Source organism: Anticarsia gemmatalis, chromosome 24 (assembly GCF_050436995.1).
Source record: "Anticarsia gemmatalis isolate Benzon Research Colony breed Stoneville strain chromosome 24, ilAntGemm2 primary, whole genome shotgun sequence".
In the NCBI taxonomy this organism is placed as follows: Eukaryota; Metazoa; Arthropoda; class Insecta; order Lepidoptera; family Erebidae; genus Anticarsia; species Anticarsia gemmatalis.
In genome coordinates, this window is record NC_134768.1 from 2,081,013 (window position 1) to 2,094,717 (window position 13,705).

Here is a 13,705-nt window from a genome sequence, read left to right on the forward strand (position 1 = left end):
ATATAATCATTAATCCATACCAATATTATTAATGCGGGAGTTTTTCTACACGGCTCCACTTCTAAACCGATTTTGATGAAATTTAAGCATGAATATAGTTAAAGACAGGAATCAAACCTAGGCTTATTATCTTTCTTTTAAAGTCATGAGGGAGCCACGGGTGCCAGCTAGTTACAAAGACTTCATGACACGTTTCTGTAAAACGACACGTGTTATTTTAAATACCTTCGAAGATGTTGACTTAAAACAATTTTTTGCAATAATATTATTTAATACTAGCTGACCCGCGCAACTTCGCTTGCGTTACATAAGCGATAAAAATTTTCACCGTTTTTGTAACATTTTTCACTGGTACTCTGCTCCTATTGGTAGTAGTGTGATGATATATAGCCTATAACCTTCCTCGATAAATGGACTATCTAACACTGAAATAATTTTTCAAATCGGACCAGTAGTTCCTGAGATTAGCGCGTTCAAACAAACAAACTCTTCAGCTTTATAATATTAGTATAGATTAGCATTCCTTACGACGATTTATATTCTATTTATGTGCGGAAACAATATTTTTCCTTGTATATTATTTATTCATAGGTTGAATGGTACCTTACCTAATATAAATACTGTACTATGCTGTATGTATGGATGTGGATGAAATAAGTTTTTTTTAGTCTTATACATATACGAGGGATTATTGTAAAATGATAGTACCAATTTTGAAATTTTACTTTTTTTGGTTTTAAAATATGAATGCAAAGTATGTGAAAACAAGAACAAAACAAACCTTAATTTTAAATAATTTTACTTAACCGTAGCGCCGCGTGTGGTGGGTTTGAATCCCACCTGGTGCAAGTAGCCTTTTGTTACATACAAATTTACTGACTAGTAACTAAGGTTTTATGTGTACAACTCATTTTTAGCTTAGCTTTTTTTGAGATACGTCTCTTCGTTATAGGACGCGGGGTAAATTTTTATGAACTGTGATCCTTCTTCTTTACGTTCTAAGGCTTTATTTACAAACAAAGATAATTAGAAATTAATAAATAATGTGACAATTATTCAAGCAATGTTACTTAGTAAAGTCAGTAGATACTATAGCATTCGTGCATTCGATTCAGCAAAAGTGCGTAACACCAGAACCAGCGAAGTTTACGATACTTCCTCATTTATAATATTAAAATAAATAGTTTATATAATAATTGCTGTAACGATATTGTCTCCTGTTCCAGTTCATCATCATCATCATCCTCGTCGTCGTCCAGCATATCTTCAGGGTCGAGGAAGTCGCGAAGGTCCTGCAGTCCATACAAACGTGATGATGTGTACAAGAAGAAAGGCTATAGGAGCTATAGTTCTGAAGACAGGTAGGCTTGTTCTCGAGGTTTTGAAGAATTTCAGGTGGTGGGTAGTGTGATGGTGGAACTGGGTTTTCAGGTGTTTGAATGATTTTCAGGTGTGGTGTGGTTTTCGGTCTTTCAAAATAGCGTGTTTGGTGAAATTGTCTGGGTTTAGTTTTGTTATAAATAATGTGACTGGTAATGTTTTTGTATGTGATACGACTGTGTATTTAAAATGTGGTGTTTGCAGCTCCTTTTGCAAGCTAGATTTGATTCCCGATATGGACTTTTAAGAGGATATTTGTGTGACAATCCATAATTTGTATGTTTGTTTTACAACCGCTTCAGTTTAAAGTAGTATTTCTTTTTGTTGAAAAGTCTACTTTGACATAAAGAAAAACACAAGTATTTTGTTCTCTAACCTGTTTCTGGGGTACATTTAGCGGTAGTTTATCTATTCAATAGCGTTTAAGCTCGTATAAACATGACAGTTTGAAGATTAACTACCGCTAAATGTGCCTCAGAAACCGGGCTTAAGTATTGCTGTTCTATGAGAAGCAATTTTACTTATTGACTTATATTTCAGGGAGAGCAACACGCCCGTGGAAGAGAGACGGATAGTGTTTGTGGGACGATTAGAGAAAGACATAACTAAAGCCACGTTGAAGAACCAGTTCTCTAAATTTGGAACTGTTATGGAAGTCAGACTGCACAGTAAGGAGGATGGGTAAGTGCTCATTCCATTTTATATAACAACCTTTTTAGGGCTTAGTAGCCGGAAGGTAATAAGTGGCTTGTTGCGCCCACCAGTTCGTGAACGATATGTGAGCTAAGCAACCTTAGTGCCGTCGTTCCATTGATGGGTGGCTTCTTAGTGGTATTCGAACTAAGCGTCCCCGTGATTTTGAGGGCACGTAAAGAGTTGGTCCCGGCTCTTGTTAAACCATGTTAACCATATGTTAAAAAGTCAAAAGTTTTACGCACACCCTTGAAGTCCTGCAGGCAAATTCTATAGTCTAAAGTCTGTGGGCTGGTTAATTAAAACTGTCCTTTTTAGCCGAAAATTTATTAGGAACTCATAAACTTCGTAAGTAGGTACCTATTACATAGTGTTATTCTCTTCCAGTTCCCGCTACGGTTTCGTGACGTATCAGAGGGCTCGTGACGCGTGGTCCGCCGTGGAGGCAGCTAACACGTTCCCTCAGTACGACGTCGGCTTCGGAGGACGGAGGGCCTTCTGTAGACAGAGTTATGCTGATCTTGGTAAGTTGAAAACATTGATTTGTGTTTGAAGTTAGCTAAGTATTGATTTCAAACTTTTTCGACATCATTACAGACTATATCTTGGTAATAATTAATGTAATGTGTACATACACTCAAGTGAACTAAACAAGTAAATAACTTGTTATGTTTTTAGTCACTTATTATACTTGAATTAACATGTTATTTTTAATATTACAGACGGCCTAGAAGCCAAATACACAGAAAGCGCGTTCCACGGCGCAGCAGCGCCCCCTATACGGAGAGACGACAACATGTCCTTCGAACAAATGCTTCTCGAGATGAAGAAGAAACTCAGCCAACGCAAGAACGACAAGAAAAGAGACGAGCCCAAACCTTGACGATTGCTTCAACTCAACCAGGCCGCACCCGACACGGCACTCCCAGTGACACCTGTCAAACTGACACCTGTCAAACTGACACCTGTCACAGTGACAGCGGTCAGTTGTGTCAAAGTGATGGTCGCTTTTTTTTCCGAGAGTGGTGTTCTCACATTCAGCCTATAAGTGACAAGTGAAAGTGACAGTGTTAAAAACAAGGCTGTTTTACTGTGTTTTGTGTTTTTAAAAATGCTGGCTTCTGCATAGAAACATTGGTAAGCATTATTCTATTCTAACCGCTGTTAGGATAACCGAGTCATCGTAGTGTAAGGAACTTCTTGTTATGACTAATAGTTTTATCGAAATATGTACTTTATATACAAAATTGTGTATGTACTGATTGTAGAACTACAAGGCTATGTAATAATTTGGTCAGATTTGGTTCAGCACTGAATAGACTAATATCTATGAAAAGAGTGAGATTATATGAATTAGGAATTGCTACCGAATTATTCATATATTAAAAAAATACTAAGTTATGGAATACCTGCTATGGATCTTAAACAAATAAAAAAAAACATTTAATTTTATGTATAAAATCATCTTTTAAGATTCGTAATTTAATGCAGTGTGTGTGTGTAATCGTTTAGTTATTGGGTGCGTGCAATGACAGCTGCTGTCATGGTTGACAGCTGTCAAAGTGACAGTTACCTAGTTGTGCAATCGAAAAGACAGTGTACGCGAACAAAAAATCGATCGATCGTTGCTCAGAAGTTGTGGCATCATGTGTAAATTTAAACAATTGAGAAATATTATTGAGAATCTATATGTAAAATGTTGAAATTTTTGGTAAAGTTTATAATAAAATTTTATGGCCTGAAAAAGTTCTTGGAAGGCTCATTTGGTAAAGGCATTATTGGGCTTGCGATAGAGTGGTCGTGTAGTTGCCCTCGTTAATACGTTCGTGATATCAAACCTAATACAAGTCTTTGAGCCTGGAGAGTTTAATTGCTGGAATTTTGTATTGAATAATCCTAGTAATTGCTCAGCGAATGCAATAATAGAGCCCTAATTTCGTAACTCATAAATAAATGTGGATTGGATTGGATAGGCTAGCCACGAAACTGGCCAATCTTACCGACCTTTTGACATCTTATTTTGTTAATCTACCCCCAATATTTTACTTAACCAGTCTTTATTTCTCAATTTTTTGCCACTGTAATTTAATTTTCGATGCCACAACAAAAAATATCTGTTTTGTTATATATTTAGTTTAGGTTGAATTACCTCAGGATGTATATAATTTTGTTTTTGCTTTGTAAATAAATATCGTTGACGCTACCTCTTGTTAATAAAATAAGCACCCTAATATACACATAGGAAATTTATTATAAGTTTTATTTCTTTCGTTTTCATCCATTTTAACTTAGGAAGGCTTAAACTCGCAGTAGTTTTATCGCAAAATTTAATACACTATTAGGAAGAATAATTTTTCATAACGTAATAACGATAGTGTCTCGCGCTTTATTTAAATCACAGAGTGACTCCTGGTTTCTGAGGTACATTTAGCGGTAGTTCATCTATTCAATAGAGTTGTTTTTATATGAGTATAAACGCTATTGAATAGATAAACTACCGCTAAATGTACCGCAGAAACCGGGGGTTAGTCATTCACTTGACCTAACGACGACAGTCCTTCCTTTCCGTCACTTGCACTCCTTACCTATTTCTCTTGTGTTTCGCCTTCAATATAGTGGCTTATATATGCCCTAGAGTCGGTTCTAACTAGTATCGAGAATTTAACATTTCAAATGTCCTGCAAAAATTGTTCCTACGCTTCCCGCTTGAAGCGCTGATTCCATTTTCAGACAAAAGTTCTCGATAGCTGGCCGGTTGCCGATAGTTGATAGTGGTTTAGAGTCGCGCTATTGTTGATACCACTTATATGGTGTGACATTCGTGCACTTTACTAAAGTCAAAAATTATTCGATTCAGTGCAGTAGTGTGATAATCCGCTACTAACAAACCTTATCTTCTGCTTCGTACTTTTGCTGTGGCATTGTGTACCCTGTCTTTAACCAGTCTTACCGCGGGGTATCGTGTTATAACCCAAATAACTTCGTTGTGGAGGTCCGGATAAGCATTCGCTCCATGTAAAATACTGATATCCAGCTGCATTTGGCGAGACTGCTAGCCGACTCTAACATAGTTGGAAGAAAGGCTAGGCTGAAAATTATGTCTCACTGTCTCATACACTGTGTATGATATAATAAAGACAAAACATACCTTATATTAAAACTGCTATTATACTGTAAATAAAATAAAGCGACATGTTCCTACATTTGGTCCACTAAAGCCTATAGTCGTATTCAATATTGAATAATGAACGCTAAAGCGATGTTATCTTTGCGATACGTCGTCACATGCACCTACGAAAATGTATGTTAATGAATTTATATTCTGTTATTATTATTCTACATCTATGTGGCTGCTTCAAATTAAAATTTCCTTATTTTAGCACTGCGATTTAGTAGCTTTACCTAAGTTCTATCGCACCGTAGCCATAATACGGCAAAGCTGAGAGCCAAGTGACTTAAGGGGGCCTGCTAGCTAAGAGTCGCATCCTAAAAAAATATTCGCTTTAACTTTTTTCCAAAAAAGAGGCGTACTATTTCCATTTTTTTTGGACCGAATACCAGGACATTATGTGCAGGCCTGTCATGGGGTACCGAGGTTGTATTTATGCTTCCTATATGCGTCTTAAACCTTTACTTTTAATTTTAATATAACGCAGTCTCTAAAACAGCTGAATCAGTCAATTCAGCAATGTACAATGATAGTTTCCTTTGCACAATGAAAGTACTTTCAGTAATTATATGTACTAATTTTACTTATAAGCTTATATCTATAGAAAGGACCACTATTTCACTATTTATCCACTAATTTAATATAGTTTTCCAAGCTAATTGTACATGCTTCCATTGAGATTTTAAGTGCCAAATCTTTACTGTTCCTATTCGTTGTAAAACTAATAATTTCGCCAGCTTTCCTTCTCGCTTTAGAATATAGATACGTCCACGGAAAATAAGGAGATTCTCCACGGTAGTCCCGTTACAGGCGGCAAGACAATATCCAGCTTTACACACACACACACACACACACACACTCTATCGCGCATGAAACAGCAATCTAAGGGGAAAGGAAAGACCACGCGCCGCGCTCATCTGTCCGCGCCCGCGAGGAAAATCGCTCTCGAAGAGCGCGCTGCTTTCCCGCGTGTAATCTTGTACGCTCCTAAGAACGTGCGATAGAGTGTGTGTGTAAAGTTGGCTATTGTCTTGTCATGTAATAAGAAAGAAGTAATAAGAAATTGTTCTGCCTCATTTTCGTGGTTTAGTGTATGTAATATTAGATTCTTGTACAGTGTTTTATGTAATTTTATTAATCTTGTGTTTTCTTTAGACCAATTCATTTGTATTAAGTTATAAACTGCAAGCGAGACATAGATGGCGCCAGTGGGAAATCTGTTACACTTCTACCTTGTGAAAGTATGCAATAAAAATAATACCTAATGAAGTAAACTACTCCAATAAGATTACAGTATAATTAATATGTGTAAAAATATTTCAGTCTCTTTTTTTACTCTGAACTCTTTGATTTTGAAAAAGTTATAAAAGAAAGCATTTTATTGTAAAAAGACCTGTAAGTAATGTTAAGAAATATTGTTGCTCTCACATGTTCCAGAGGAATAAGATCGTAAATATGCCCTGGCGTTTTTCAAAATGGCCGCTTGCAGTTCCCGCGTAGAAAAACAACAAGTAGATTGATTTTCAAATCTAGTCACTGTTACTAGATGATATTTTTGTTTTATCTTTGTGGTGATAATTTATTTAAACGTAACAATAAGCTTATATTAATGATTTTAAGTTTAAAGATTTTATTTCATAGTTTGTATCGGCTAGCGAGGTAGTACTAAGTGTGGCGCCTAAAACTTAATAAAAATAAAAATCAAATTTGTTTTTTTCGTTTCGTGTTAATCTACATGTTGTAGTAAAGTTTCGCCTGTAACTAATCTTGTGGTAATATTTTCTATGTATATTGTCAGTTTTTTTGTTCCATTACCAATAAAATCAACTTTGTTTTTTACGAAATAAGGTTACCATTAAGCGTCAGACATCATTCCCGCCAAATCTTGACAGCTGTCAATACCAATACAGATAATATAATGCAGTTTTTTTTTCTGAGACCAAGGAACTAAGTTAGGTGAATAAAAGACTATAGTAATAGTACATTTTGTACGTATTTAAATTTAATCAGCTAAACGAGTCAGAACGAACAGAATCAATACTCTTTAAAATAAGATCATGGCTTTGTAGCATTTAGGAATTGTTAAGATTATGTTATTAGAACTACTTTTATGAAATTTCTTGTTTGTATTACAGTAGATGTACATCTTGATTTTTTTGTGACTAATAATTCAGCGACGGACATACATTTTGTGTAAGAATTTTATACAGTTTCAGTTTTGTAAAATCTTAATTTGCTAGATTTAAGATTTAAAAACTACGGATTTAGTAAGAAACGATGGAAAATGACTAAAAACAAATACTGTGGCGCTATTTTGGTACTGTATAGTTTTATAAAAAACTGAATGTAAAACCAAAAAAACGTTATTATAGAGCAATAGCGCCATAGACAATCATGACGTAATATGGAACCATAGTTCCTACTTTCGATATTATGACAAGTTATCCAAAATTATGAAAGTAAGTGTAATGTGTTTTAATAACTTTTACCTATCACTGAAATATGTAATAAGAGTCTTTACACATTTTCGGCTGATATAGTACAGTAAATGAATTGTCGACTATGTGCGGGGTCACTTTTGTAAGCGAAAGAAACAATTCCTTAGTGGCCAGTAACGGTCGACAATGTATAAAGGTTAAAGTGAAAAAAAAAAAATTACATAGGCCAATTTTCCTTTAAAGTGCAAGGCATGTTAGAAGAAAAATGAGCCTTTCAGTGGAATAACGACGTAAAATAAAATAAATATATTGCTACGTAAGTCCTTTTGCCACTGAACAGTGATAGTTGAAAGTTATTCAAACGCATTATAAGTAGAATGAGTTGACACCCGTATTTAGAATATTATTTTTTAATGAATTTATAAGGCTGGTATATTTTAGAGATGGCTAGCTTGTTGCTAAAGTTAGGGGCTAATGTAGCGCGCGATGGCATAAATACTTCTTACTGACAAATTAAAATGTATCTTAAATGTATTGCCTTAGAGTTGAATTGGTGTTTCAATTTGTTAGTAAGGAATATTTTTGTTTAAAATTGTTCATACTTGGAATAAAATTAGTTAAATATGTTACTTGGGTAATGAAATGATAAACAGACTAGCTAAGCTGTCCGGCTTCGCCTGTTTTATCTTTCATTCCCTAAACAGTCGCTTAGGGAAATATAAAAAAAGAGATTGTCTATGCGTCTGTATTTTTCCGGGTCATAAACTATCACTCTGAGGAACGTCATCCAAATCGGTTCAGCAATTTTCTAGGTATCAGAATAATCGTTTTAACAATACTTATTAATATTTAACTGATATTAATACCAAATATGAACAATATTAATTAAAATAGTTAATAGGCCATTTTTCTATAGAAATGCGATTTTAAATACGGGTGATTTATTCGCTTTGCTATATGCGCTTATATGAAATTGATATTGTAATGAATAAGGGTTCTAGTACATAACGCAAGTCCAATATAGTTCATAGTACATAGTGAGAATGTTTTATACATACAGCTGTTGATAAATAAAAGTATTTTGGACATATTTTGTATTTTATTTTGTTTTAATCCCTTACCTCTGGTTTCTGAGTACATTTGGCGGTAGTTTATCTGTTCAATAGCGTTTAAACCTATATAAAAAACGCTATTGAATAGATAAACTATCGCTAAATGTACTCAGAAACCGGGGGTTAATCTTAAATTAGGCAACGCAAATCAGCTCATCGCGCGGCGAAGATATTGAGAATTTGAAATACACCTTTTACCTATGATATTAAGTATTATGTGGATTAAAACACCATGCCAAAGATTTTGAAACGTAATGCTAACGTTTTTACAATAATAATTCAAAGTTGTATTCACCATTTTCGTTATAAACTTTATAGGTACGTTAAAGTGATAGGTACTGATAATATGTAGCTGCTGGCGATTCGGAGTTTATTTTTATTTTCGTTAAAGACAACTCCCGCACTAAAAATTGGTCTTGTGTCGCGGGTCTTTTACAAACATACATACAACGGACACAAAGTACAACCAGACCCGAAACAATTATTGTATAGGTACCTACCAAACATGTAAGGAAAATGTATGCATGGTGTACAGTTGTAGATGAACCAATAAATAAATAAATTATTAGTGGATTACACAAATAATTGTCCTGTGTGGGAATCGAACCAACGACTTCCCGACGTTATGGTAGCGGCATGGCGACCTAAACCACTGTAAAGATCTTTAATTCCACTTAATTTACTACACAAAATCCACATAAAAATACGACTTTAACCAATTAATAAAGTAACGGGCCCTAGAGTTGAATCTAGACAAGACGCAGATTCTCACATTCCGCAACCATCTAGCAACCCTAGTCGCACTAAATAAAAGTTGTTTTCTTCCACCCAACAGATGGCGCTATATTAAAAAGCTTTGTGGCTTTGCGTATAGATGTCACTAGTAACAATTTATCACCATTGTCAGTTTAGTACCGGGAAATGCTAACAGTTATACGATTTCAAACAGAGATGTCGCTACTAGCAAAAATCAAGAGAAAATTCTACACAAAGAACTCTAGCCAGAGGTGTGACTTGAAATCATATATTATCGAGTATGATAGAAAATTGTATGTATCTATTAACCAGCATCTTAAATAGTCATAGTAAATATAAAGGCTATAATACTAGCTGAGCCGCGCGACTTTGCTCGCGTCACATAAGAGAGAATGGGTCATAATTTTCCCCGTTTTTGTAACATTTTCGTTGCTACTCCCCTACTAATGGTCGTAGCGTAATGTTATACAGCCTATAGCATTTCTCAATAAATAGGCTTTCCAATAGTAACAAAAAAATTAAATTCGCACCAGTAGTTTCTGAGATTAGCGCGTTCAAACAAACAAGCTCTAGAATTTTATAGTAGGTAAATGTTCTTGTTCATATCGTGTCGCCTTTCTCCTTTGTCTCTTCCCCCTTTTTAGAACTTGTTGAAGAACTCAAGGACAGCCACAATCCTGGGACAGCTCATCCGCGAGCCGCAGATTCCCTTATGTTACTTCCTATGGTCATTTTACAACAGGACTTACCAACATTTTGAATAAACGCCGGGACAAACCTTCGATTTGTTATTATTATAGTCATAGGTAGAAGATGTAAGATGCCAACAATTTTTTTGTGCGATTCACAAACAGTTGTTTTGGGTCTAGTTGTACTTTGTGTCCGTTGTTTGTATGTTTGTAAAAGTCCCCGCGATACAAGAGCAATTTTTAGTGCGAGAGTTGTCCTTTTGAAAAGAAGAAAGAAAAAACAAAAGAAGGTAAGAGAAATGTTACAGCGCCTTACGACTGCAACGAATCTGCAAGTAACTGTCTAGAAATTATTTAAAAACTAATAATAAATAAATAAATTTAATCCATAACTGTCCCACTGCTGGACAAGGGTCTCCTCCCGTAATGAGGGAGGGGTTAGGCCTTGAGTCCACCATGCTGGCCAAGTGCGGGTTGGGGACTTTGCATGCCCTCAATAAATGTATTAAACAAATTTTAGGCATGCAAGGTTTCCTCACGATGTTTTCCTTCACCATTGGAGCATGTGACAATTATTTCGATTACACACATAACTTCGAAAAGACTAATAATACTGTAATTAATGACATTAACCAATATCTTTCTCCATTAAGTTCCTGTCTTTAAGGCTAACGACTAAAGCAAGACCATCTTCCGATAGTTAAACATGCGGTATCGACTACAGCCTCTTCGTAGCATTCGTAGCTACGGCTACGCGAGCTACGACACTAGATCCATGCTTGTCTTAATTATCGTAGACGCGTAGACGTTTCATAAAGAGCTTATAACATCCTAAGTGTAGGTATTTAATTTATTTATTTATTACCACCTTACACTAACAGTATTTTTTGAACATGTAAGTTATAGGTACTAAATAAATGTATGTATTTATATCGACATTCCTTTTGTTTTCATGTATTGTGACAACTATCACAAACGATGTGTTTATTGCAAATTAGTAGCGTGTTGAGAACGCTGTCTAATCTATCTTAAACACTTTCATCTATGCACTACTGGATAATATTATGATTGATACAGTGCACTATAATAAAATCAGCACTACTAAGTACATAGATTTAAAAACCTATTAATATTTATTACAACACCAAGATGCTCAACAAAATTCAGCACTTACGTAACTTGTAAGAAATTCCTCTAAATAGATTATTATTGAAAAATAAAACCGCAAGAACAGCATTTTATAGAATATGCATCAGAAACCCAAATATTAGGTCGGAAAAAAGGTCTTTTCGCATTTTAATATACCTATATGAACTAGTAATAAAATATCTTTGGCTTCGAGAAACACAAATGAGTACACGGTTCATTAGGTTTCAGTGAGCTCGTGAGGTACCCAAAAATCGAGCTTTTTTGTGTAGAGAAAAGATTTTATTACAAGTTCATACATAATATAATGCGAAAAGACTTTTTCCCCGACCTAATAACATAAAGATAAACAGAAATAAATCTACTTACTTATTTCACAAAAAACGTCTAAAACAATATATCAAATCGTCTTTCAAAAGTTGAAAACCCAGCAATAGTCTTCACCCCACCCCTACATGGGCAATTAGGGGGCAAATTAGTCATTGGGCCGAGTCAGTGGCGGGGCCGGAGCCGCCCGGGGGCACCACGCTAATTTACTACAGTGTAGATGTAGCCTTAAGGCCAGTCGGTGCAGTTAGGGAGAGTATTGTCTGATAGTCAGTAGTCAGCTTGCGAGATTGAAGAACGGTTGGTTTCGTAGTTTAATTTTACACTTATATAATGTTTGTAATCGAAGAGACCAAAGAAACGCTACTTTTCTTTTGTTTATAAGAAAGGGACGTGATTTTTTGTATGTTTGCATGCATATAATGTAGTTTCTACAGAAATAGCGAGAACTACCTTATAATAATAGAACCATATTAATAGGGATTACTTAGGTACATATTTTCAAATCGTTATAAAAAAATTGCAAAAAAGTAGGTAGTTATTATAGTATTTATAAAACTGTCTAAAAGTCTGATTTAGGTTTTACCGTCTGCAACATAATGTGCACAAATACACCTTTGCTTTACGCACCACTTACATTGATAAAAAAGAGAAAGAAAAAGAACAAATTCTTAATGAAAAATTGTCTTTAAGAGACGGGGAAGGTATTTATGGCGAGAAAAACAAAATAATGCAAAGAAAATTCGTGAACGGATCTGCGCGGTTCCAATCAATATTTTTCAAAACTTTTTATATTATGAAACACAAACAAACTAACATCGCAAACACAAACACTTCACGCGCCCAACGTTTTACGATTAAAACAAAAATTAATAAACAATTTTCTTTATCCAATTTAACTATCACTAATAAAAACAAAACGCTATTATTCTTTGTCTATCATAAAACAAAGCGTAATTAAAAATTAATAATCATATTCTCTAAGGAACACATTACTTGCACTTATTTCAACCCATTATATTTAATGCATCAAACGTACCTGCTAATTGATAACACTATAAATATCTTACACAAGACAGTAATTATGAAAAATAATAAATGCATTTTTTATTTTATCGTATGGTTAGTGGTCAACCTAGTGTCAAAGTCTTTCAAGCTAAGAAAGCACTTTGACATGTCTTAACGACTGTTATCTTAATCGACAACAACCGGGACTGACTTTTTACGTGCTCTCCGAAGCACGGAGACGCTCAGTTCAAATAATACTATTAACCCATCTATAGAATGACCGCGCTAAGAGTTGCTTAACTCACAGATCGTTTACCGACCGGTGAGCGCAACTGGCTATAAGCTTATTATTTTTTTTTATTTGTTCTTGTCCCACCGCTGGGCAAGAGTTTCCTCCCAAACGAAGCAGGGGTTAGGTCTTGAGTCCATTTATAAATATAATAAAAAAATATTTTATAATTAATAATCTCTTCAACGGTTAATGTAAACGAAATCATATTCAACAAATCAAATCTTCACTTATAACAAATCCAAACAGCAAACACGAAAAGCCCATTCCCATATCATTTAAAGTTAAATAGTTACGTTTATGTAACTAAATACTAATAAAATAGGTAACAGCCGCGCGGCCACATTCTCCATCAGCCATTATGAAGCAGAGTCCACCAAATTTAACAAAAACATGAGAACAGTTTCAACGATTTAAAAGCTAAGCGAGTACCCTTAATTGCGTTAGACACGGTTCTACCCGAGCTACTTGCGCGATCGATTATTTCCCTTAAAACCTACCCTTGTATATACATTTAGGTTCAACTTTACCACGCATGAATAAGAGTGAATTTTGAATGATACAAATAGGGGTTTATCTTTGTATTTTTGTACGAAAAGGATGGGTATAAGGCGTATGGTTGGCTGGTATAAGGGGAGGTACTTTCAAACAGTTACGCCCCAAATCCTAAGGGTAGTTTTGTCAGTAGTAGAGTTGAA

At 35.0% G+C, this 13,705-nt stretch overlaps 1 protein-coding gene across 1 annotated transcript in view; it reads left to right on the forward strand.

Moving 5' to 3' along the window:
- The window catches only part of srl (PGC-1 family member spargel), a 28,892-nt gene extending 20,122 nt beyond the window's left edge, over window positions 1-8,770 (forward strand). Inside the window, exons 5-8 of the mRNA XM_076130772.1 lie at window positions 1,227-1,361; window positions 1,921-2,061; window positions 2,461-2,597; window positions 2,796-8,770. Of these exons, the coding sequence (XP_075986887.1) occupies window positions 1,227-1,361; window positions 1,921-2,061; window positions 2,461-2,597; window positions 2,796-2,956 (574 nt within the window). The 3' untranslated portion in view covers window positions 2,957-8,770. The remainder of the gene's footprint in view (window positions 1-1,226; window positions 1,362-1,920; window positions 2,062-2,460; window positions 2,598-2,795) is intronic.
- Window positions 8,771-13,705: the final 4,935 nt, after the last annotated feature.